Source organism: Artemia franciscana, chromosome 12 (assembly GCF_032884065.1).
Source record: "Artemia franciscana chromosome 12, ASM3288406v1, whole genome shotgun sequence".
NCBI lineage: Eukaryota > Metazoa > Arthropoda > Branchiopoda > Anostraca > Artemiidae > Artemia > Artemia franciscana.
The window spans coordinates 1,532,300-1,555,825 of NC_088874.1; the positions used below are offsets into that span (position 1 = coordinate 1,532,300).

Consider the following 23,526-nt stretch of genomic DNA (forward strand, 5'->3'; position numbering starts at 1 on the left):
ATCCAATGGATCTGGTTATGCATTAAAGTATTTCATTTCAGCTTATTTTTCAGTTCAGTTTGAAGATGCTCGTTCTACGGAGGCAACTTTTTAACAATGCCTCATTTGAAATCAGCCCTGGGGTAAGTTTTTTTTCTTTATTACTGTTTTTGTGTTGTTTCTCATTTTTCTAATTTCTAATGAAATTTAGAGGTTTTTTGCCTTTCCCCCTCTTTTGCTGACAATGGGTGAGCTCAAAAGATCGACTGCACGTATAGGCACACACACATACATATAAATATATATATATATATATATACATATATATATATATATATATATATATATATATATATATATATATATATATATATATATATATATATATATATATATATATATATATATATATATATATATATATATATATATATACATTGGTGGGGCGCTTCGCGCCCCCCCCCCCAAGCCCCCCCGCGCGCGTAAGTCGTTACGCGCCATATTAGTTACGCGCCATTGTAGTTGTGTCCCTGTGTCCCACCTGTGAATAGAGATAGATATAAATATATGTTTTTAACTACGTAAAACATGCGAATATACAACATTCTTCGCTGCCCCATTGTCTGTGCATATAAATAGATTGTCAGGTTTACTGACTCTTGAACATGCAACATATAATTGTCCATGGGAAAAACAATCCGTATTCAGATCTATACCTCATTATTCTAATGATGTGTCCCTGTGTCCCGGTCGTCATTTATATTCCCTGTGTCCCGGTCGTCATTTGTGTCCCGGTGTCCCAGTTTGTAATTTCTCTTTGAGTGTCCCGCTCGTCATTTATATTCCCTGTGTCCCGGTCGTCATTTGTGTCCCGGTGTCCCGGTCTGTAATTTCTATTCGAACAATCCCTGTGTCCCGGTCGTCATTTATATATCCCGCCTGTGCCCCCGGCGTCCCCGTTGTAGTTGTGTCCCTGTGTCCCGGTCGTCATTTATATTCCGTGTCCCGGTCGTGATTTGTGTCCGGGTGTCCCAGTCTGTAATTTCTCTTTGAGGTTCCCGGTCGTCACTTATATTCCCTCTGTCTTGGTCGTCGACAACTAAGTTAGTTGTTAAAAATGACGACAACTAATTTCATGACGTCAGTCAACACAGAAACATGACGTCACCTGATCCACAGACAGACAGACAACTTATTTTTATATATATAGATATATATATATATATATATACTAGCTGTTAGGGTGGCGCTTCGCGCCACCCCAACACCTAGTTGGTGGGGGCACTTCGCCCCCCCAAGCCCCCCCGCGCGCGTAAGTCGTTACGCGCCATATTAGTTACGCGCCATTGTAGTTGTGTCCGTATGTCCCACCTGTGAATATAGATAGATATATATACATATGTTTTTAACTACGTAAAACTTGCAAATATACAACATTCTTTGCTGTCCCATTGTCTGTGCATATAAATAGATTGTCAGGTTTACCGACTCTTGAACATGCAACATATAATGGTCCATGGGAAAACAATCCGTATTCAGATCTATACCTCATGATTCTAATGATTGCCCTTGAGCTTTGTTGATGGTGATTGCTAATGGACCATTCCCTGTGTCGCCGTCGTCATTTATATATCCCCCTGTGCCCCCCGGCGTCCCCGTTGTAGTTGTGTCCCTGTGTCCCGGTAGATTTCTCTTTGAGTGTCCCGGGCGTCATTTATATTCCTTGTGTCCCGGTGTCCCGGTCGTCATTTATGTCCCGGTGTCCCGGTCTGTATATACATTCGTTTTTGAATTGGTGTTTTTTTTAGTTTTTTACCTTTTTTTAGTTTTTTTAGTTATACCTCATGATTCTAATGATTGCCCTTGAGCTTTGTTGATGGTGATTGCTAATCGAACATTCCCTGTGTCCCCGTCGTCATTTATATATTCCCCTGTGCCCCCCGGCGTCCCCGTTGTAGTTGTGTCCCTGTGTCCCGGTCGTTATTTATATTCCCTGTGTCCCGGTCGTCATTTGTATCCCGGTGTCCCGGTCTGTATATACATTCGTTTTTGAAATGGTATATGATGAAATCAATTTTTGTATTTTTCCCCTTTTTTCTTTTTAGTTTTTTTTTTGGTTTTTACTTTTATTTAGTTTTTTTCTTTTTTCTTTTTAGTTTTTTTTTATTTTTATTTTTTTTAGTTTTGTTTTTCTCCTTTATTTTTCATTTTTTTTTTCCTTTTTTTATTTTTTTTTATTTTTTAGTTTTTTTAGTTTTTTAGCTTTTTTAGTTTTTTTTATTAGTTTTTAGTTTTGTTTTTTTTAGTTTTTTTTGTAGTTTTTACCTTTTTTTTTAGTTTTTTTAGTTTTTTTTTTACTTATGTCCTGGTCGTCATTTATACTCCCTGTGTCCCGGTCGTCATTTGTGTCCCTGTGCTTTGTTGATGGTGATTGCTAATCGAACATTCCTTGTGTCCCGGTCGCTTTCTCTTTGAGTGTCCGTCATTTGTGTCCCGATGTCCCGGTCTGTAATTTCGTCAGTCGAAAACATGACGTCAGTCAACACAGAAACATGACGTCACCTGATCCACAGACAGACAGACAGACAACTTATTTTTATATATATAGATATATATATATATATATATATATATATATATATATATATATATATATATATATATATATATAGAGAGAGAGAGAGGGAGAGAGAGAGAGAGAGAGAGAGAGAGAGAGAGAGAGAGAGAGAGAGAGAGAGAGAGAGAGAGAGAGAGAGAGAGAGAGAGAGAGAGAGAGAGAGAACCAGATGCCCTGGCATACGGCTGGCTTGTGTTTTCTTAATTCACAAACTAGGCATTAGCGTTATTCTTGAGTTTCAAGTAATGAAGTTTCAAATCAGCAAATTCAATTGAATTAAGAAATTCTGGTGTGAATTCAATTCTCGTTTCCTGCTAATGCATCAAAGAATCGACCATTTTATAGGATTTGTTTTCTCCTGGGACTCGTTGTGATTCTTACTGTCATTAATTAAAAAAAGTTCACGAAATAAGTTTCAAAGAAAAGTAAAGAGCTCTATTAAACCAAAAATGAGCATAATATAGTATTCCCAGCGTAAAACTGCCACAAATCACCTCCAATAAGTAAAGGAAACCCAAAAAGAACAGAAATTTAGCATAAGTAACCGGGTCAAACTCAAAATGAGAAGAAACTAGCATGACAACCCCCCATGCCTTCTGAAGAAATTAAATAAAAAAAACAAGTTTTTTAAATGAAAGTAAGGAGCGACATTAAAACTTAAAACGAACAGAAATTACTCCGTATATGAAAGGGGCTTTTCCTTCTCAACCCCCCGCTCTTTACGCTAAAGTTTGACTCTTTCTCTTAACTCTACATTTTAAAACAGTAAAAAACCCGCTCTTTACGCTAAAGTTTGACTCTTTCTCTTAACTCTACATTTTAAAACAGTAAAAAACTTTAGTGTAAAGAGCGGGGCGTTGAGAAGAAAAAGCCCCTTTCATATATGGAGTAATTTCTGTTCGTTTTAAGTTTTAATGTCGCTCCTTACTTTCATTTAAAAAACTTGTTTTTTTATTTAATTTCTGAACGTTTTTGAATCGATGCATGTTTTGATTTTGGCTCTCCGCAGAGGAATAATTAAAACGAAATTTGTATATTTATTTTTTTTGGCTAAATGGCTTTCTCATAATTTTGATCGAAAGATTTTGAGGAAAAAAGAGCGGGAGAGGAAGCCTAGTTGCCCTCCGATTTTCGGTTCATTAAAAGGCAACTAGAACTCGCTCGTAAAGAGCGAGGTATTAGGAGGAGGTGAGCCCCTCATATGGGTAATAATTTCTGTTCGTTTTAAGTTTTAATGCTGCTGCTTACTTCCAGCTGAAAAAAAAACTTTTTATTTTTTTTAAGTAATGCTAGTAAATCCTGCGCTCCCTTCATGGAAATTTTCTTCCCCCATGACAAATTCCTCGATGAAAAGTTCCCCAGCATATCCCCCTCTTCTCAACCCCTGCCTCCAACCAAAAAATCCTTTTGAAAACGCCTGTACACTTCCCAATAACCATTACTATATGTAAGCACTGGTCAAAGTTTTGAACTTGTAACCCCCTCCCACGGGGACTGTGGGGGAGTAAGTCGTCCCCAAAGACATAGTTATAAGGTTTTTCGACTACGCTGAATAAAATGGCTATCTCAGAATTTTGATTCGTTGAATTTGGGAAAATAATTAGCGTGGGAGGGGGCCTAGGTGCCCTCCAGTTTTTTGGGTCACTTAAAAAGGGCACTAGAACTTTTCATTTCCTTTAGAATGAGCCCTCTCGCAACATTCTAGGACAACTGAGTCGATACGATCACCCCTGGAAAAAAAACAAAGCAAAAAAACAAAAAATACAAATAAACACGCATCCGTGATCTGCCTTCTGGCAAAAAATATAAAATTCCACATTTTTGTAGATAGGAGCTTGAAACTTCTACAGTAGGGTTCTCTGATACGCTGAATCTGATGGTGTGATTTTCGTTAAGATTCTATGACTTTAGGGGGTGTTTCCCCCTATTTTCTAAAATAACGCAAATTTTCTCAGGCTCGTAACTTTTGATGGGTAAGACTTATATATTTAAAATCAGCATTAAAATGCGATTCTTTTGATGTAGCTATTGGTACCAAAATTCCATTTTTTAGACTTTTGGTTTCTATTGAGCCGGGTCGCTCCTTACTACAGTTCGTTACCACGAACTGTTTGACCAGAACATAATTTGTACTTTGCTGAAAACGAAATACAGTTTTTAGTGTTTTCACTTTTTAACTTCAATAAATCAAGAATTATTAAGACTTTAACGAATAAATATCAGTTTATGTATATTAAACCTTCAATCCACATTCTTTTTTCTTTAAAGTGTAAATTATGTTCTGGTCTTGAGAAGACATAGGAGTTGTCACCCCTACTCATGTTAATTTCTTCTGGTTTTGAGTTTGACTCTGTTATTAATGGTAATTTCTGTTCTTTTGGGTTTTATTGATTTATTGATGGTGATCGGTGGTAGTTTTACGCTTGAAAGATTATTTGACTTTATTTCTGCTCATTTTTGGTTTAATGGAGCTCTTTACTTCTGCTTGGAAAACTTATTTTGTTGAAAAAGTTTTTTGAATTAATTTTTGTTCGTTTCTTATTGACATAGTCTTTTTCATGGAAAAAGAAAAAAATATTTTTTAATAACTTTTCGGTTATATTCTACGATAATCCATAGTTTGTCTTGCTACATGCATGTTGGAAAAAAAAATTAATAACTTTCAACAACATGTACTCTTTTGAAAATATGGACACAAATAGTACTGTTTAATTTAGTTTATACCTCTTCATGATGACCTAAAAAAAGCGTAATACCATTCCCAAAAAATTGAATCCATCTCATTGACAACCTGGATACACTTACACTGTTTCAGTTTGATTTAGTTACAGAGCAGAAGTCGCATTAATAGTAGTCCTGAAAGTTTCAACTTCATACCGCCAGTTGTTCTTGTGATATTGCTGATATGTCTTATTGGCAACCAGAACACACACACTGCCGTTTGATTTACTTTTAAAACATAACGGGCAAATTGCATAACTCTAGGGTGCTGACATGGCCAATATCCCTAGAGACATAGTTTCTGGACCGTTCTACTATGCTGAACAAAATGGCTGTCTCAAAATTTTGATTGGTTGTGTTTGGAAAATTCGTGGGGTTGGGAAGAGAGCTGCTGGTTCTACAATGGTTTTTACTCTTAAAAAGCTCACTAGAACTTTCGATTTCGAACGCGACTGGCTCCTTTAAAAGTTTCTATGATATTGACATCTATGATAACGCTGCACTGTTTATGATATTGTTTATATACACTTCTGCTCATCCTTATTTTGCCCGGGGTTTTGTTATGGTAATGAAACTGAAAAGAAATTTTGAATCCCAAGAACTCTTGCTTAGAAGAAAGAAGGATTTCCGATAAGAACTGATCTCAGTTTAGTTGTTGAAAATAAAGCGAAAGTATGCTAAAAATAGAACAAGCGCTGATCGATTGGTGGGGTGCCGCCGAGCATAATTGCGTCCGCCGGCGCGACTTCAGGAACGACTTATAAGCCATTTCACCCAAAATTATTTTTAAATCTGTTTTGTGCAGAGGGATCCACCTGACCTTGAAACTTGTGAATATTATTTTCAAGCTCAATGGAGAGGTGAAACATAAGGCACCGTTTTTTTTGTGGTAATTTTTTTCTATATATAGAATTGGTTATATATATGTTAGGTTACTGTACCCCATATTCCCCTGATGTGCATTTGAATAGCCGAAGCTATATTAATATATAAACTAAAGTATTATATTTTCATTATATTTTGGTATATTTCATTATGATTAACCTAACTTCACTTCACAAGTGTGTTCTGAATAATACAAGAATACCCAGTTGGCATCCATCCAAACACTGACATTACCTGACGAATGGCTCTTAGAGTTCCTTCTAAGAACCAACAATTTTTCTCTACATATCAGGTATCTCTTAACCAATAGCTTACAGATTATGTTTTTCAAATTGTCTAGAAAAAAAAACTTGTTGGTTCTTATTGGGACGAACCAATATATTGATGGTAACAACATTTTTCACTAATATTAATGCCACTTGCCCTCCTACAAACACTCTTTGACGGTTCCAACTTGATCTCCTTAGTCGTTCACAAGACAGAAACACTGTTTAGATTGTGTGTGTGAATCTCCTGTCTTTTGAATTACGCCGCTTCTTTTTCCTTGAATAGATTCAAAGATCTGCTGGGCCTATACATTTTTTCTATTTACCTTCCCTGCATTGTCCAAGCCTCAGGTACCCATTTAGAGCTGGATCGACTCTGGCTGTGCTAGTGAGCTTACTGAGTCAGGCCCCTGAATTCTGTTCCAAACCATGTAATTAAGATTGCTTTTACAAGAGAAACGTCATATTTTATGTTTCATGCTATTTCCGTTTAATTAGTCGTATTTACTTCAAACAATAAATGTTTAGTTGAAAGGCTCGTAACGATCTTTTCTTAACAATGGGCAATTAAAAAAACCTAAAGTTACTATATTTTGGTAATATTTGACTTTGTTTTAATGTCTTTCTTTAGTTTGATTTGAAAAAAGTTTTCGTATTTGATTAAGAAATAAAAATGCCAAGATAAATGAAAAAGTGATGTGATTAGCTTAGAAGACGCACATTATTTGGCCTGCATTATGAGATGGTGTATTTGCATAAATGTTAATGAGTCATGTTACGCTTCAATAAGACTGCTAAACCTCACTTACAAAGAGGGTTTCTGTTTCTAAGCGTAATGCCACTAGTAGTACTTTTGTACAGTTGATAATAATTTTTTTTCGAAAACTGTCACCTATGAGTATGTCCTGAGACAATGGTGCTTTTCGTTAAATTTACTAAATTTCGAGAAAAAGGCAATTTTTTGAAATATTTTATTTTAATTTCTTTTAATTTTGTTGTTTTGCTAGTTTAGCGCCATGCGTGCGAAACTTTTTTGGTGGCGTAAAATTTTTTCTTTCGTCTTGTAGTACTTTTGTCACTGTAAAGATGTCTCAGTTCATAAAGTCAAGATGCAACCCTGCTTAGAAACGATAAGAAATCCCTTAGAAAGTAAGATGTTGATTGTTTCTCAACAGACCTACTGTTGGAATGACTTGAAATTGCTAATTTGACTAGGGCGCCAATAATTGACCAAATTGACAAGTCTATTTAAAAAGGTAAAGGTAAAGGAATCGGCATTAGACTTTACAGTCCGTACCGGCGGTGCTGATCTCCGTTTCTTGGCCCTTCAGCCAGGAAGTGCAATGGGGGGCTGGGGGGTTGGTGCGCTGGATTCGATATCCCTTGTCTGAGAGGACGCGGGTTCGAATCCCAGTGTACCCAATTCTTCAGTTTGGGACGGGGGTCAGTGGCGTGACTCTGTAAGCTTAGCCAGAGTCGACCCAGCTCTAAATGGGTACCTGGAGAAATCTGGGGAAGGTATTTAAAAAGGGTAGGAAAAAAATAGAAAAAAAAACAAATGAAGGCACCTGAAAAATCTTGGAGGGACCGCGATCCACCCTGGCCCCTTGTATACCCCTCTGTAATAAACCATTATTTAATTAAAAAAATATACTTGTATATGACCTCAGGCGTAGCCATGTATTTCTCCAAGGAGTTTGGGTAAACGGCCAATTAGGGTGGTGGGGCCAAATCTTCTGGCTTTGGTCAGAATCTAGCTTTGCGTCCTTTTTTTTGAAGATTATTAAGGGTGGAGTGATGATTTTCCCAGGAGGCTATATCCTCCTTGATTCCCTCCAGCTATGGCGCGTGAATAGTTTCGTTAAAATCTTGTTTACCCAAAACCCAGATCTATCATCATGCGTCGTTCATGCTTAATTTAGAAATATAGGGATACATTTTATTTATCTTGTATTCTAATTGTTTTTTTGTTTTTTTTCAGAAAGTATACATTCTTGGTAGACTCAGGACTACTGATATGGCTTGCAATTCTTTTCTGGTCTCTCGAAAGCATCTCAGCGTAAAAGTAAAGGATGGAACTGTGTATGTAAAAGACTTGAAAGTAAGTGGAAAGGCAATGAAAATCTGATTTTAAATTTAGGTGAAAAATCAATGGAAACGTAGAAAACTGACCACTTCAAAATATAGACTGAAAACCAGAAAATGTTAAACTGTCTCACATTAAAAATGACATTTGGTTTATTTGTGCCAAGCCATACTTTGTAAGGTAGAGAATTATTAACTTTTGGGGAGTTTTGATCTATCTGTTTTAATCGTATTTTAACTCTTATGTTTTTTAGTTTCCGTATTTTATTTTTTTTTGTCATTTCCGTTTTTGGCTCTGAGGACGGGGTGTGGAATCGATCTAAAATATCTGCCATTTTTTTTCGCTATATCTGGTCTGTTTAAAATCATTTTGAAATTTTTTAGGGCTTTTCTTAATTATTACGATGGGTGAACACTATTTTAAAAATAATGTTTTCCCTTTAAAAAAATAGCTGTTATTATATGTCGGTGATGTTTTTTTTTAAAGCCGTTACCTAGGCCTCGCTATGTCGACAAAATATTGTTTAGTAAAATAAATTTGAGTTGGATTAGTTCACCAATAAACTGCTATCTTGAAACTACTTGAGTGAAACTACATCAAAACGTTCGAATTTTTAATTATTGTATTAATCAGTAATTTCTGATTAGTCCTTAATTTTAATATCAGTTTTAACATCAATTAATTTTAGCTTCATTTTTAACTTAAAGTTAACATTAAATTTAAAGTTAGTTAATTATATTCAACATTCATTAATTTTGACATTAATTTAATTATTAGTTTCCGATTAATCATTAGCTTTAATGCAGGAAGCAAGTATCAGTAATTATTATTACCTTTCAAAGTCTTGAATAGACTGATAATAAATAATGTCAAAGACATCAAAATTAAAACCGTTTTTGTCCATTCGCCCCATGTTAATTCTATTTACGCTCGAAACTGTTATTTGTGAAATGATAAGGAGTTGTTTGAAAAAATCACTGATGATATTCTGTATTCATTTATTTGTTGTGTTTATTTATTATTTAAACTTGATTCTGTTATTAACTTTACTAAAAACTAAATGGTTTGCCAGATTGAATTTGTTTTAGCCAATTGATGTATATAAGGTAGTGCCACTCTTCAAAATAGTAAAATTATTCGTCTAATTATATAAAATTATAAAATTATATCGTCTAAAACGTTTTTTTAGAGGAATTTTTAACGCAAATTAAGTTGGAATTACCTGCTCTCAAGTTCCTGAAAGACTTCGGTGTTATTACCTTTTACAGAGAAGCAAATAAATACCTAGAAGTGAAAAATAGCCTGGGAGATTGGTGTTCTATGCATATGACAGGACTGGATTTGAAGAAGAGACCATTGATGAATATTAGACTAATAGACTTAAATTGATAGTAGCAAATATACTGGTATCGAATAAATAATTTCAGGAAGTTTGGGCAATATTTAGTGTGGCAGTTTTATAATGGAAAAAAAAAATGTACAAAATGTGAAAAGTGGGGTTCGTTCTTGGTGATTCCGGATGTTGGATTCCGGATGTTCATTATAAAGGAAATTGAAAGTTTAACACCCCTATTTAAATTAGTTACAATCGTATAGCGTTGCCTATAATAAAGAGTCGTAAGGGTTTAATGTATTAGCATTCATGTATTTTTTCTTGGAGGTACTCTACATCGAAGGAGAGGTCGTGTAAACTTTGGAGGGTGCTCATTCGGTAGCAAATTAAGATTTGAAATGCCCTATTTAGAATTCAAAAGTGATTGGAGGGCAAAAAGCCATTTGCCGCACTATTTTTTCCTTAAGCACATTTGACCAAAATTTTGAGGTAGCCATTTTGTTCAAAATAGTCCAAAGGCAAAATAAACAATCCTCAGTGTTTGACAACTCCTCTTCGAGTCCTCAGGCCACGGGCTGTGAGGTATTCAAGTTGCCCATTGTTAATATGTAAGGTTTTTATTAGAAAGGTGGTCGAAAAAACTTTGGAAGTGTAAGATTCACCCTGCTTTTCAATCATTTGTTACGGAATGAGCTGTTACTGATTACACCCCAGAAGGAACAGAACTTCAGAACAGAACAGAAAGAACAGAGTGTTTTTTTTTATATTATGCGGATGATGTTCTCAACCTAAGTACGGCTGTGTTTAGTTTGGAAATAAGTTTTAGGAAGATGGCTAAGAAGTATAATGATTGGTCTTTCTTTCAATGTGGCCAAGTCTCAAGTGCTGTTATTTAATTTTAACTCTTCTGAACCCCTGGTAGAGTAAATCTAGGTGTTTCTGATGTTGTACCACTGAAGGAACTTGTGTACCTTGATTTACCTATTGGTAAATCCCTAAAGTCAACTCGGAAATTACTTATTGCCTGAACCGAACGTAAGATCCGTAATACGTATGCTGGTACAATCGGGTCACAGCTGAATCTTGGTAAACGCCACCTTGTGAAAGTATATAATGCTGTTTCTCTTACATATGTTCTATAACTGGTTCCTTTCTGGGAGATTTTTATACAATCAAGTAAAATAGACATCAGAAGGGCTTATTTCAAATAAGCTCCTTGTTTGGGTTATTCCCTGGACTAGGAAAGGTAGACTACAGGAGAGATATAGCTTGTCGGGTCCTCATGATGCTGCAGATAGTTTTTCCGAGCTTACAGATTATCTGTCGAACCATCCTTGGAAGGATTTTTTGTTTTAATGCTAGTTTCCTTTTTTGCTGGGTTTTTATTATTTTTATATTGTATTTATTTTTACAATCATTTAAAGAGATTCACCACCCTTAAAGTGGCTTTTCCGAAATGTTTGGTTTATTCGAATTTACTTTAGATATGCAGGATTACCCCTAGAGGGTTTTCTTCCCTCCCAATGCTAGAACGACCTGTCTAACATAATGACATAGTATTGGTAGACACTAGTGGAGAACAAATTAGTGTTGATTACAAGCTTTTCAAACCAAGTTCATGTCATTTCTAAGTTTTGCGGTTAGAATTAAGAAAGAAAGCATCATTTGTGACTTGATTTGGACACAATGCGATAAAAGAGTTAATATTTACCATAAAAGCGGTTGAAGTAAGAAATTCGAGATTGGTAGTTAATCACTCTTGATTTCTGGAAATATTTCTGGTATGCGCTGCTATTGTGAAAGGTAAAAGTAACATTAAACCCTAAAATGAGTAGAATTTATTCCGAGTCTCAACCTCCACCTCATCGTCGCAGAAACTTCAAAGAGTGCTCAATACGGCAGAAATTGAGAGCTAGTCTTTTTATTTAAGTCGAAAGTAATTGGCGACCAACCAGCCACGGGGGGGGGGGTCTGGGGAGGGGAAAAGGCAGGATCCCGATTGTCCCTTAGGGACATGGTCTCTTTTTTATAAATTGGGAGTATCAGAGATTCCTTCAATGACTCAGACCCAACCACATTAACCAACACTAAGTTAAATAACCTTACAATAACTGGCATTAAGCTACCCTTCAAAAGTTTATATACTCTTGCGGGTATGCCATCGAGACCAGGAGCAGAGTATCCTGAAGGTAAATTTTTTACTTTTTCCATCTCTTTTCTTGTTGTTTTATTATATAGCTCCTGGTCCTCTTCTTCCAAGGGATATTCTACGCAATCTATACCTGACAGTCTTAAGTCCCTTCCAGGCCATTTGGTCGTTACAAGGAAGAAAAATTACTATCTAGTCCCCCAGAATGTGATGGCCACGATTTCAGACTGGGAGATTCCCTTAAATAATTGGTTTGCCAGGATGCTCACCACCCTTATATACATTCGCTCAAGCCAGTTCTTAAAACTGCTGCTCCTAAACAATCAAAATATTGCCTAGGAGTAGTAGTATTTTGAATAGTTTAGTTTATTTTGAATTAAGTTTAGCTTGAACCTTTCGGTCTTTCTGAAAGCGCAAAGGAATATACAACCTACATATTTTTCTTATATTCCAGTCTTTGAATGGCGTCTGGTTAAATGGTGAGAGAATGCCCAAAAATTTGTGGATGCCGGCAGATGTTGGATCCACTATACATGTTGGTATCGAACCTACAATTGCAAGAAAACGGAAAGATCATTTTATTTTTGAAGTTGTGCAGTTACGACACTTAATAAAGGTAACTTGTCACATGTGCTGACCATGTGTGCAGACCAGCCACTTTTATATACACTTTATAAAATCAAAAAAACGTTTTAGAGCAGTTTAAGGGACTTTTTAAGCATGGAAATAAAAAGCCAAGCTAAAAACTCTGAAGATTTAATTTAGGATTAAAAAAAAAAAAAACTTATTCAGTTCAGTTGAAAAACTTGTTTTCTTAATTTTATTTCTGATAGTTCCTTAAATAATGCCGGGAAATCCAGCTTTTCCTCTATGGAAAATCCTTTCCCTCATTATAAATTTCTCCATGGAAAGATTCTACCACGTACCCCTCTCCCACCGTCCAAATATCCACTCCACCCAAAAAAATATCTGTATACTTCCCATAGTCAATGCTATATGTGGAAAATGGGCAAAGCTAATTGCTTGAACCCCTTCACCTGAGGGCTGTGGGGGGTCAAGTCATCCTTAAAGATGTAGTTATTAGATCTTTCAACTATGTTGTACAAAATGGCTCTATCAAAATTTTGATCGGAACACTTTGGGAAAAAAACGTGAGAGGGGGGAGGGACTAGCTGCCCTCTAATAATTTTGGTCACTTAAAAATTTTGATTTCTGATATAATATGACCCCTTCCGATCTTCTAGGATAACTGGTTTAACAGGGTCATCCCTGGAAAAAAAAACGAGAAAACAACAAATAAACATGCATCTGTGATCTTGCTTCTGGAAAAAATTCCACATTTTTATATATAGTAGCTCGAAGTCTTTACGGCAAAGATATCTGATGTGTGGAATCTGATGGTATGATTTTCAATAAGATCACTTTATTTTTTGGGGGTGTTTTTCATCCTTTTCAAAATTGGGCAAATTTTATTAGGCTCGTAACTGTTGATGGTTAGTTTTAAACTAGGTAAATTTTATATATTCTGAATAAGCATAAAAATTTTGATTCTTTTGATGTATCCATTGTTAACAAGACTCTGTACCTTAGATTTTCTGTTACTATCAAGCCGCATCGCTCCTTAATTACAGTTCGTTACCATGAACTGTTTGAAATATCCACACAGGATTTTTTTGGGGGGAGAGTGGAAGGGGGGCCAGAACTTCAAACTATAAAATTAAAATATCTGATTTATATGGGAAACCTCAGAAATAAAAGACAATTGCAGCAAATTAACATTTGGAAGGGAGGGCACTAAGCCTATCCCCCCTGCTTTTATGCGTCTGCTCTTATTCATAAACTAGTTTTTTTGGTGAGAGTTTTTTTTATATTTTAGATTATTTACAGAATATTGAGTAGTAGGCTAATGTGGTAGCCGTAGAGTCAGTAAGTGAAGCGTGAAAGAGGACTTCCGTGTTTCTGTGTCACCAGTGGAGAATAATACAATAGATATCAGAATCACTTTTCAATGTTTACAGATCCTCTTAGAGGTGTGCAGCGCTACTATCTAATTAATTTTGAATACCTTCCTCCCCTCATTTTCTGACTGTGATTACTCATAAAACAGGAATTTTTCACGAAAGGATTTTTTCGGGGAGGGGGGGACAAAAAAAAGTTGAAAACGCATCAGTGTACATTTTTTGTTACGTTTTTAGGAGTCGGGAAAACATTTTGGGGATTGGTTCAAACACCCTCCTCCCTGGATACGCCCTTGCGGCTAGATTTGATTACCGAACGTTTGATAATCTATATGCTAAAATCTATATTCTCTAATCTATACCTAAAAGATAATCTATATCTGCCTTGGGTCGTCAAAGCCCGGTCAAATTTTATTTTATTTATAGGGAGTTTTATCTTGGAATAATCTAAATGATGAAGTAGAAAATTCTAGGAATTCGGTTAGTTTTAAGAGAAAGATTACCGTAATACTGTATTCAAATTATCTTTATTTATAAAGATATTATTTTTTCTTATCTTTAAGTTTTGTTAACAGAGTGTTTTCTGCCTCATCGAATTTGCTTCTTTGGAAGATTATTGATTACATTCTATGACTGATTTAAATAAAGGATGTAACAATAGCAACAGCAGAAAATCCACATCGTACTGCTGAATTGGAATATGGTCAATAATTAGTAAATTATTTGGCAATTGGTATATTTTTTCGGTAAATACAAAATCCTCTAACGATTCCTGGTAATACTAGTGAAATGACCAGTTTTGAACCATAGACGTAGTCTGTTGATAAATAAAAGAATACAGAGAGCTTTTGCTTGGCGAGCTTTTTAAACTATCCCCTCAGTGCCATCAGCAAAGGTTTCCAAAAGCGACGCAGAAGCCCTTGATATGCTGGATATCTCAATAGCCGATTGGGCTTGAAAATTATAGCTGATACGAGGTAGTAGAGGAGAGCAGATTACAGAGCAGAAGCAAGGGAACAGAAGAAGAAGAAGATGTGGAAGGCAGTTTTTTAAGTAAATTATCAATGCGTACCCAGAAAGGCAGAGCTTGGTGTTAAGTTTCCAAAACGTAACTCTTCATGAAGGGGGTGGTTCAGTTTTACTCAGTGTTCCTGTCATAAAAGAATGCTTTAAGTTGCATGGGATTTTACTTTGCATAGACAAAGGCTGTATCACTAGTAATGATTAATGATACAGTTATAATTTTTTATAATATTTTCATATTTATTTGATGTGTCATATAAAATCTATATATATCTATATATATAAAAATAAGTTGTCTGTGTGTCTGTCGAATGACGTCATGTCATCATGTCATGTTGTCATGAAGTTAATTGTCGTCATGTTTGTTATGACGATGACGTCATTAAAGGTATTTAAGACATTCGTTCACGGAAAAATGTTTAATTGTAAAATGACTGAAGAACCTACAATGACAACAGCCGAGGAAGCTGCTCAAAGAGTCTATGCCAAAAAACTTGCTGCTGATAGAGAAGGTAAGAAAAGAAAGCGTGCCGAGGAATCACAAGAACAGCAAGAAAACAGGCTTGCGGCTGATAGAGAAAGTAAGAACAGAAAGCGTGCCGAGGAACTACCAGAGCAACGCGAAACCAGACTTGCTGCTAAAAGAGAAAGTGAAAAAAAAGGCGTGCCGAGGAATCACAAGAGCAACCTAAAAATTATCGCCTGGCGTTCAGGTACAGCCCAGTCGATGATTATAGCTTGAGTAGAAGTGTTCAAATCGGGACTATGTCTAAAAGTTGTCCCTATTACAAGGCCTTGAAATTCAATGGTGAAACAATGGGAATGTGTTGCGCCTCAGGAAAAGTTAAACTTCCTCTATTGGCTGCACTACCAGAGCCATTGAAGACTTTGCTTACTGGAACTACGTCAGAATCTAAGCGTTTTTTATCACAGATCAGAAAATATAACTCATGTTTCCAAATGACGTCGTTTGGTTCCCAAATCGAAAATCCAGATCAATTTATGCCTACTTTCAAAGTAAAAGGGCAAATTTATCATAGAGCAGGGTCCCTTCTACCATTCTCAGGCGAGAATCATAGATTTTTACAATTGTACTTTATCAGTGATAGAAATTCTGAATTGAATGCACGTTGCGAAATTTTCCCGACGTTGAAAGGACAATCGTTTCCCAATTGCAACATCTTTTCCACGAAAATAATAATTTAGTGCGTCTGTTCAAAACAGCCATCGATTTGATGCCTACTGATACGCATAAAATTGTTATTTCCGCTGACAAAACGCCTCCTGGCCAACATGTACGTAGATACAATGCTCCAACTATCGACGAAGTGGCAGTCGTTATGGTCGGTGATCAGTTTTTACCTCGATATATTATTCTTCATAAGCGAAACGCTCAGTTGGTAAGAATTGCTGAAACTCATCGATGCTACGATGCCCTACAATATCCTATCATTTTTTGGGATGGAGCCGACGGCTATCACTTTAATATTAAATTGATAAATCCAGCCACCAACAAAGAAATGAATAAGAAATGCAGTGCAATGCATTATTATTCCTATAGATTAATGATTCGGCAGGATGAAGACAATTATATTTAAAAAAAAACATTTAATGCACACATAAACGTTGAATACTGTAACTCCGTAAAGGCAATCAAATACATATGTAAATACGTCAACAAAGGCAGTGACATGTCAGTTTTTGGCTTGCAGTCCGAAATCAAAGATATCGACGAAATCGTACAATATCAGGCTGGAAGATACATAAGCAGTAATGAAGCTGTTTGGCAAATTCTTTCATTTCCGATACATGAACGTAGTCCAGCTGTTGTTCACTTAGCGGTACATTTACAGAATGGTCAACGTGTTTATTTTTCGGAATCCAACGTGCAACAAAGAGCCCTAAATTCACCGGATACAAAGTTAACTGCTTTCTTTTCGCTATGCAAAAATAATTCTTTTGCAAAAGAACTGCTGTATACTGAAGTACCTTCGTATTACACGTGGAATACTAAAAATAAAGTATTTGAACGCCGAAAACAGGTTAAGTCAGTCGACGGCCAACCTACCATCTTCAAAGATACCACGATAGGAAGACTCTACACCGTTCACCCCAATCAACATGAATGCTTCTTTCTACGCCTGCTTTTGGTGAATGTACCCGGTCCGACGTCCTTTGAGTATTTGAGAACTGTAAACGGTACTATACATGTCACTTACCGTAGTGCATGCTAAGCTCTGAATTTATTGGAGAATGACCAACACTGGGATAACTGCATCAATGACGCGTGCGAAACGTCAACTCCAAGTCAAATTCGTGCATTTTTTGGAATCATTCTAACAACTTGCTCTCCTTCAGCTCCTACAGAGTTATGGGGAAAATATAAATCGAAAATGTCCGAAGATATACTCCATCGAAAACGGTTAGAGACGTCAGATATGACTTTTGATTTTACATCAGAAATTTATAACTACACTTTAGTTATTATAGAAGATTTGCGCGTATGTATGGCAAACAAACCTCTTCAGGATTTGGGAATGCCTTCACCTAATCGTACCGCTGCTGTTTCGACATGTGTAGAATTGAATCGTGAACAAAGTTACAGTACGAGTGATCTATTGTCGTATGCACAAAATAACATTTCCAAATTAACGTCGGAACAAAAAGACATTTATGATACTATAATGCATTGTGTCGATAACAAAGTTGGATAAATTTTCTTTCTGGATTCGCCAGGAGGTACTGGTAGAACGATAAAACTGATTCTGGCATCAATTCGATCAAAAAATGATATAGCGTTGGTAATTGCGTCGTCCGGAATAGCCGCAACGTTGCTGCCTGGTGGAAGGACTGCTCATTCCGCTTTGAAATTGCCTCTGAATTTGCATTCTACAGAAACTCCCACGTGCAATATTTCCAAATCATCTGGGATGGGTAAAGTATTGCAGCAAAGCAAACTTATTATTTGGGACGAGTGCACAATGGCAGACAAAAAATCGCTCGAGGCTCTGGATCAATGTTTGAAAGATTTGCGAGGGAATTCGAAACCCTTTGGCAGCACATTAATATCGCTTGCGGGAGATTTCAGGCAAACATTACCTATAATACCTAGATCAACCCCTGCAGACGAAATGAATGCTTGCCTGAAAAATTCTAATTTATGGGCACACGTAAAAACATTAAAATTAACTACAAATATGCGTGTCCGATTGCAAAACGATGACTGGTTAAACATTTTCAGATCAATTGCTGGCAATTGGAAACGGAAAGCTCCCAGTAGACTCAATTTCAGGACGTATACAACTACCTGCTGAATTCTGTAATTTAGTGACGTCCTAAAATGAATTGATTGAAAAAGTATTTCCGAATATTCTAAACAATTACAAAAATAATAAATGGCTAAGTGAAAGAGCGATTCTTGCACCCAAAAATATAGACGTCCACGAAATCAACAATATTGTTTTGACCAAGATTCGAGACCAGGCAGTCCTTTACAAGTCAGTCGACATAGTTTTGGAACCAAATGAGGCGGTTAATTATCCATCTGAATTTTTAAATTCCGTGGATCTTTCAGGGTTTCCACCACACGCGCTACAACTTAAAGTAGGCGTACCAATAATACTGTTAAGAAATATCAACCCACCAAAGCTTTGCAATGGCACGCGACTCGCCGTAAAAAAAAAACAATGGAAAACGCAATAGAGGCCACAATCTTGACAGGGCCTTTTGAGGGTGAGGCTGTTCTTATTCCTCGCATTCCCATGATTCCAACGGATCTGCCTTTTCAATTTAAAAGATTGCAATTCCCAATTCGATTAGCATTTGCAATCACCATTAACAAAGCTCAAGGTCAATCATTAGAAAAATGTGGTATAGATCTTAATACTGATTGTTATTCCCATCGACAATTGTACGTTGCATGTTCGAGGGTCGGTAAACCTTACAATCTATTTATATGCAGCGACAATTGGACAGCGAAGAATGTTGTATATTCGCAAGTTTTACGCAGTTAATTTGTATTGTATCTATCTATCTATCTATCTATATAAAACGAGTTGTGTGTATGCATGTTTGTTTGTTTTTAAAAAGAGCGTTTGCATATGGCGTCATTATAAGTACATAAGGCTTTGTATATGCACAGACAATGGGAAAGCCAAGAATGTTGTATATTCGCAAGTTTTACGTAGTTCAAAACACATATATAAATCTATCTATATTCATAGGTGGTACACAGGGACACAACTACAATGGCGCGTAACTAATATGGCGCGTAACGACTTACGCGCGCGCGGGGGCTTGGGGGGGCGCGAAGCACCCCCACCAACTAGGTGTGTGTATGCATGTTTGTTTGTTTTTAAAAAGAGCGTTTGCATATGACCTCATTATACCCCACCCCAACAGCTAGTTGTTTATATATGTTAATTATTTTAATTACGATTATTTTAATATGTTATATCTATACAATAATTGTACTAAATAATCGCAATTAGATAAGGGAAAAGCAGGACGAATCACACTCGGTTGAGATGAGTGCACAAGAAAAAAGTCCCAAGGTTTGGGATGTCCTTGGAAATGACCAAGGCAGGAACTTCAGATATGAAGGGATAGCAGTGATGACCCGTTTGTTGTCCTCTCAAGAAAAATTTAACTCCACGAGAGTTTTTAGTAATATTAGCGGCAGTGATAACTTATTATAGACATAAGTGGATGTTCGATTGCAGTTTGTGGCTATAACAATTTGGCAAGATGAAGAAGCTATTTCTGTCTACGCAACAGATATCTGAAGGTTTATCTACATGTTAGCAAGATGGCGTTAATGCAGAAGGGAAAATATTTGATGATAGGTGGCCTGTAGTGGTAAAACGGGATTGATATTGCTGGATAATACAGGACCCAGATTTTGAACTCAGCTGCAACAACAAACTGAATAGGTCAGAATCTGATTCTGGTGACGAGCTTATGTGATAGGGTCTCCACACTAATTCAAGCAAGAAGAAGAAGAAGGTTTGACGAAAGGCTGACGCCTTCTCCTCGACAGTGGCCATATTCATCCATTGTAACAAGAATTTTATTTTGTGTCTTTTGGAAATATTTGTAACATATGTTTTTACATAATAATCGACAAAAAATTGACTAAAAATATAATTGACTAATACTTGACGAAAAATAGTCAAAAGCTGTTCGCACATAAAATTGTCACTCATGCTAGCCTATTCTCATTAAAATTTCTGGATCTTACTTACTATTTTGCCAGAATAGGAGCAGGGTAAGTTGAAACAACTTTGATGTTTGACTGACTTTTTAGACTAAGGATGCTCGTGTTTAACGTCAATGTTTGACGTGGAACTATGCTCTAAAATAACAGAAAATTTTGTATTTTTTATACTGACCCCTCAAAGCTTTGAGGGCTCGACTTGTATGGCATTTGGGGATATACTTGAATTAGATTCTACATCTGTCGTGAAAGTGCATGTATTTTTTGTTTTTATATATGTTTATTTTGCATATAGTTTTTTTCTTGCTTCTCGAAAGTATTTATTTAATTCTTCTTTTGTTCTTTCTTCAACCAAAATGACTGAGTTGCAGATATTTGGAAAAATGATCCCGTTTTTGGACCTTTTTTGTTTGTTTCCTCCAGTAGTGGTCTTTACCCAACCATCTACGTCTTCCATAAAGTTTTCATAGGGCAAAAATATATCCCATTCCGGGATATATTCGGAATTTTCCCCTGGGAGGAATTCTCCGAGGAGGGGTGGGAGTCGACTCCCCATTTTGGTTCTTTTCATTTGTTTTCACCGTTACTCAGCCTTTTTCAATACAATGCTCTATTTTACAAGTGTCTCAATTTTTCAGTTTTATTCATTTTAAGGTAATTAGACATGAATTTTCAGGATTTCTTTTTAAGAGTTTTTGAAAAAGAGTCTTTTAGAAGTTCCAATAATAAGCAGATTTGGGAGATGTATTAATAAAAACAAACATTAGTAAAGCTACACGTTTATCTAGATACGTCTTTCACGCCTAGAACGATCGTATAGTCATATCTATCTCCCAGTTGATAATTTGAATATCTTGGAATGTAGAGCCTCCTTCTCATTTTGACATACTTATTTTACAAGCTTTACACTCAGTAGGATACCTCTTAAGGGTATATTCCGACTCCCCAAAATGTAAAATATGACAAGGAAATACAGTGGAACTTTGGTAGCTCAAACTTTCATCATCGACTTGACGAATAATTCTTAATTTCAAAGTTCAAATTACCCTACTTTATGTGAAAGAGGATTGGAGAAAAAATTCAGTTTTGAAAGAATCGAATTTTATCATGACCAGAGTTGTTTTTTTTATCAAGAATGTTATCAAGGCTACATCGGTTTTATAACCTACTCAAGGCTATTTGACTTTTCTGTCTTCTGTGTTCCCCATGATTGGATTGATGGAATAACTCGGTTCATCCACATACTCTTGGCATCGTGCCTAAGCCTAAACAGTCTCCTTTTGTAGGAAGAGATACCATCAGAAGAAGTAGATGTTGAATTGGATTCCGGATTACTGGTATGTTTTCTTTTCCTTCCTTCATTCTGTAATTTTGTTTGTTGTATTTTTGCCAGTTTCGATTTATAGGCTCCTAATTTTATTACTATATTAATTTAGTACACAGTAACTAATTATCTATTTAACAGTTAAAGAGGTGATATTGAATGATCTTTTCGAGTTTTTGCGAGTTGAGTGTGCTAGAACAGATTTGAAAATTAATGTTAAGAGGACTAAGTCACTGAGGCTGGGAATAAGTGGAGATAAAAAGGAGAAATTCGGTAAGGAACGAAAAGGTCGATCAATTGGACAGCTTCACTTACCTAGGTAGAAATATTAGTAGAGACGGTGGGTGCAGTGAAGGTGTTAAAAGTAGAATAGCGAAGGCTCAGGGTGTTTTTTCACAGTTAAAAAAAGTTTGGAGGATAAGGAAGATAAGCCTGCAAACCAAGATTACAATATTGGAGGCTGCAGTGATTGACAGTGGCCAAGTATGGCTCTGAAGCGTGGCTATTCCGGAAAATGGAGGAAGATTTGCTAAATATTTTCCTTTGAAATTGCCTATGGATTGTTTTGGGTACACTAATGACTGACGATATCTCAAGGACTAGGCTGTACGAAAAACGGTAGACTGTACGAAAATTGTCAAATTTGTAATTTATGTTAGTAGGATTTGTGTAGATTCAAATAAACAAAATATTATTCATAAATAATAGTCAAAATTTCTATAAATGTAGTAATAAGATTGTGCAGACTGATTCTAAAAATGATAATTTCAAAAATTACGGTCGATTGAGAGGGATGTTGCTATTTGTTAATATCAGCTACATTTGGAACAATTTGACCATGTAAATTGTAATGGAGCAGTCTACTTTATATTAAGAAAAGAATAAAAATTAAAAATTTCCTATCCCACGAAATATGAGTTGGCTTTTCAAATAAGAACGCAATATTGTTGAGGTAAGATCCGATAGTTGTTACATTTTGGAAAGTGAACATACCTAAAAAAAAAAGAAAGCCCGCAATATACTTTTTGTCACGATGAAAGTGAGGATTCGAAAATTCAAACTTTATGATTGGTTGTCTTGAAAACACCTCTGGTACAGAAACTGGTTCCTACTTTCATGGGTTGTATAATGGTTTAAATGGGGTAGTGTTTCCACTTTTGGGATTTCTTTCCTAAAAACGGATATTTTGATCTTTTAGGGGGTGAAATTTTTTTTAGATTAGGGTGTTTATATGGATTTTCACATATTTTCTGGAATTTGTGAGGTTTCGCCCAATAAGAAAAAAGATTAACCATTTAGTTAGGATCTTTTTCACATTAGAATATTGGATAAGAAGCGCGCTATGTTTCAATTCTTGCCCATGATGGGTAGAACTCTTAATTTGTCGACGAAAGCAACTTAATTGACCTAGATTTCAAGAGAAGAGGGGTCCAAACTTAATTTCACTTTGATGTCACATTCAAAAATATTCCAAAATGTTTGACCCTCTTTCAACGAAGTCATAATAGCTTGGTTCTCTCACACCGTTTGTTTGAAAGCACGGAAAAGTTTCATGAGATGGAAACTAAATGGACAAGGAGTGGAGAAGGAGTGTCGATGTTGAACATATTGGAAGTATTAATACGGTTACCTTCTGGTATTTTTAAAAAAAAATAAAAATACCAATGGAACCATTATAAATAAACCCAAAATCAGTAGTAATATCCGGTTTAAAGTAATATCCGGTAGTAATATCCGGTTTTACTCTTCCTTTCTTGAAGGCTGTTGCTGAAAAGTTTTTAGTGAAATGAAAATCATAAAAACGGACAGACAGAACAAGCTTAAAACGAAGATGATAAATTAAATTATGAAAACAAAATATGGTATGAGACGGGCCCAAGAAATGTCACATGCAGTCAAAGCCGTATCCAGGGGTGGGGTCCCGGGGTTGAACCACTACCACTCCTGAAATTTTCTTCTAACATGTATAT

The 23,526-nt window shown here is 36.0% G+C and overlaps 1 protein-coding gene across 3 annotated transcripts in view; it reads left to right on the forward strand.

Moving 5' to 3' along the window:
• The window catches only part of LOC136033562 (uncharacterized), a 78,675-nt gene that overhangs the window by 25,938 nt on the left and 29,211 nt on the right, over nucleotides 1-23,526 (forward strand). For 2 of the 3 annotated variants that reach the window (XM_065714319.1, XM_065714317.1), the window contains 4 exons: nucleotides 54-122; nucleotides 8,450-8,569; nucleotides 12,491-12,652; nucleotides 21,519-21,569. The exons of the other annotated variant lie outside the window; for it this stretch is intronic. In XM_065714319.1, the coding sequence (XP_065570391.1) occupies nucleotides 66-122; nucleotides 8,450-8,569; nucleotides 12,491-12,652; nucleotides 21,519-21,569 (390 nt within the window). In that variant the 5' untranslated portion in view covers nucleotides 54-65. The remainder of the gene's footprint in view (nucleotides 1-53; nucleotides 123-8,449; nucleotides 8,570-12,490; nucleotides 12,653-21,518; nucleotides 21,570-23,526) is intronic. 3 annotated transcript variants of the gene reach the window in all.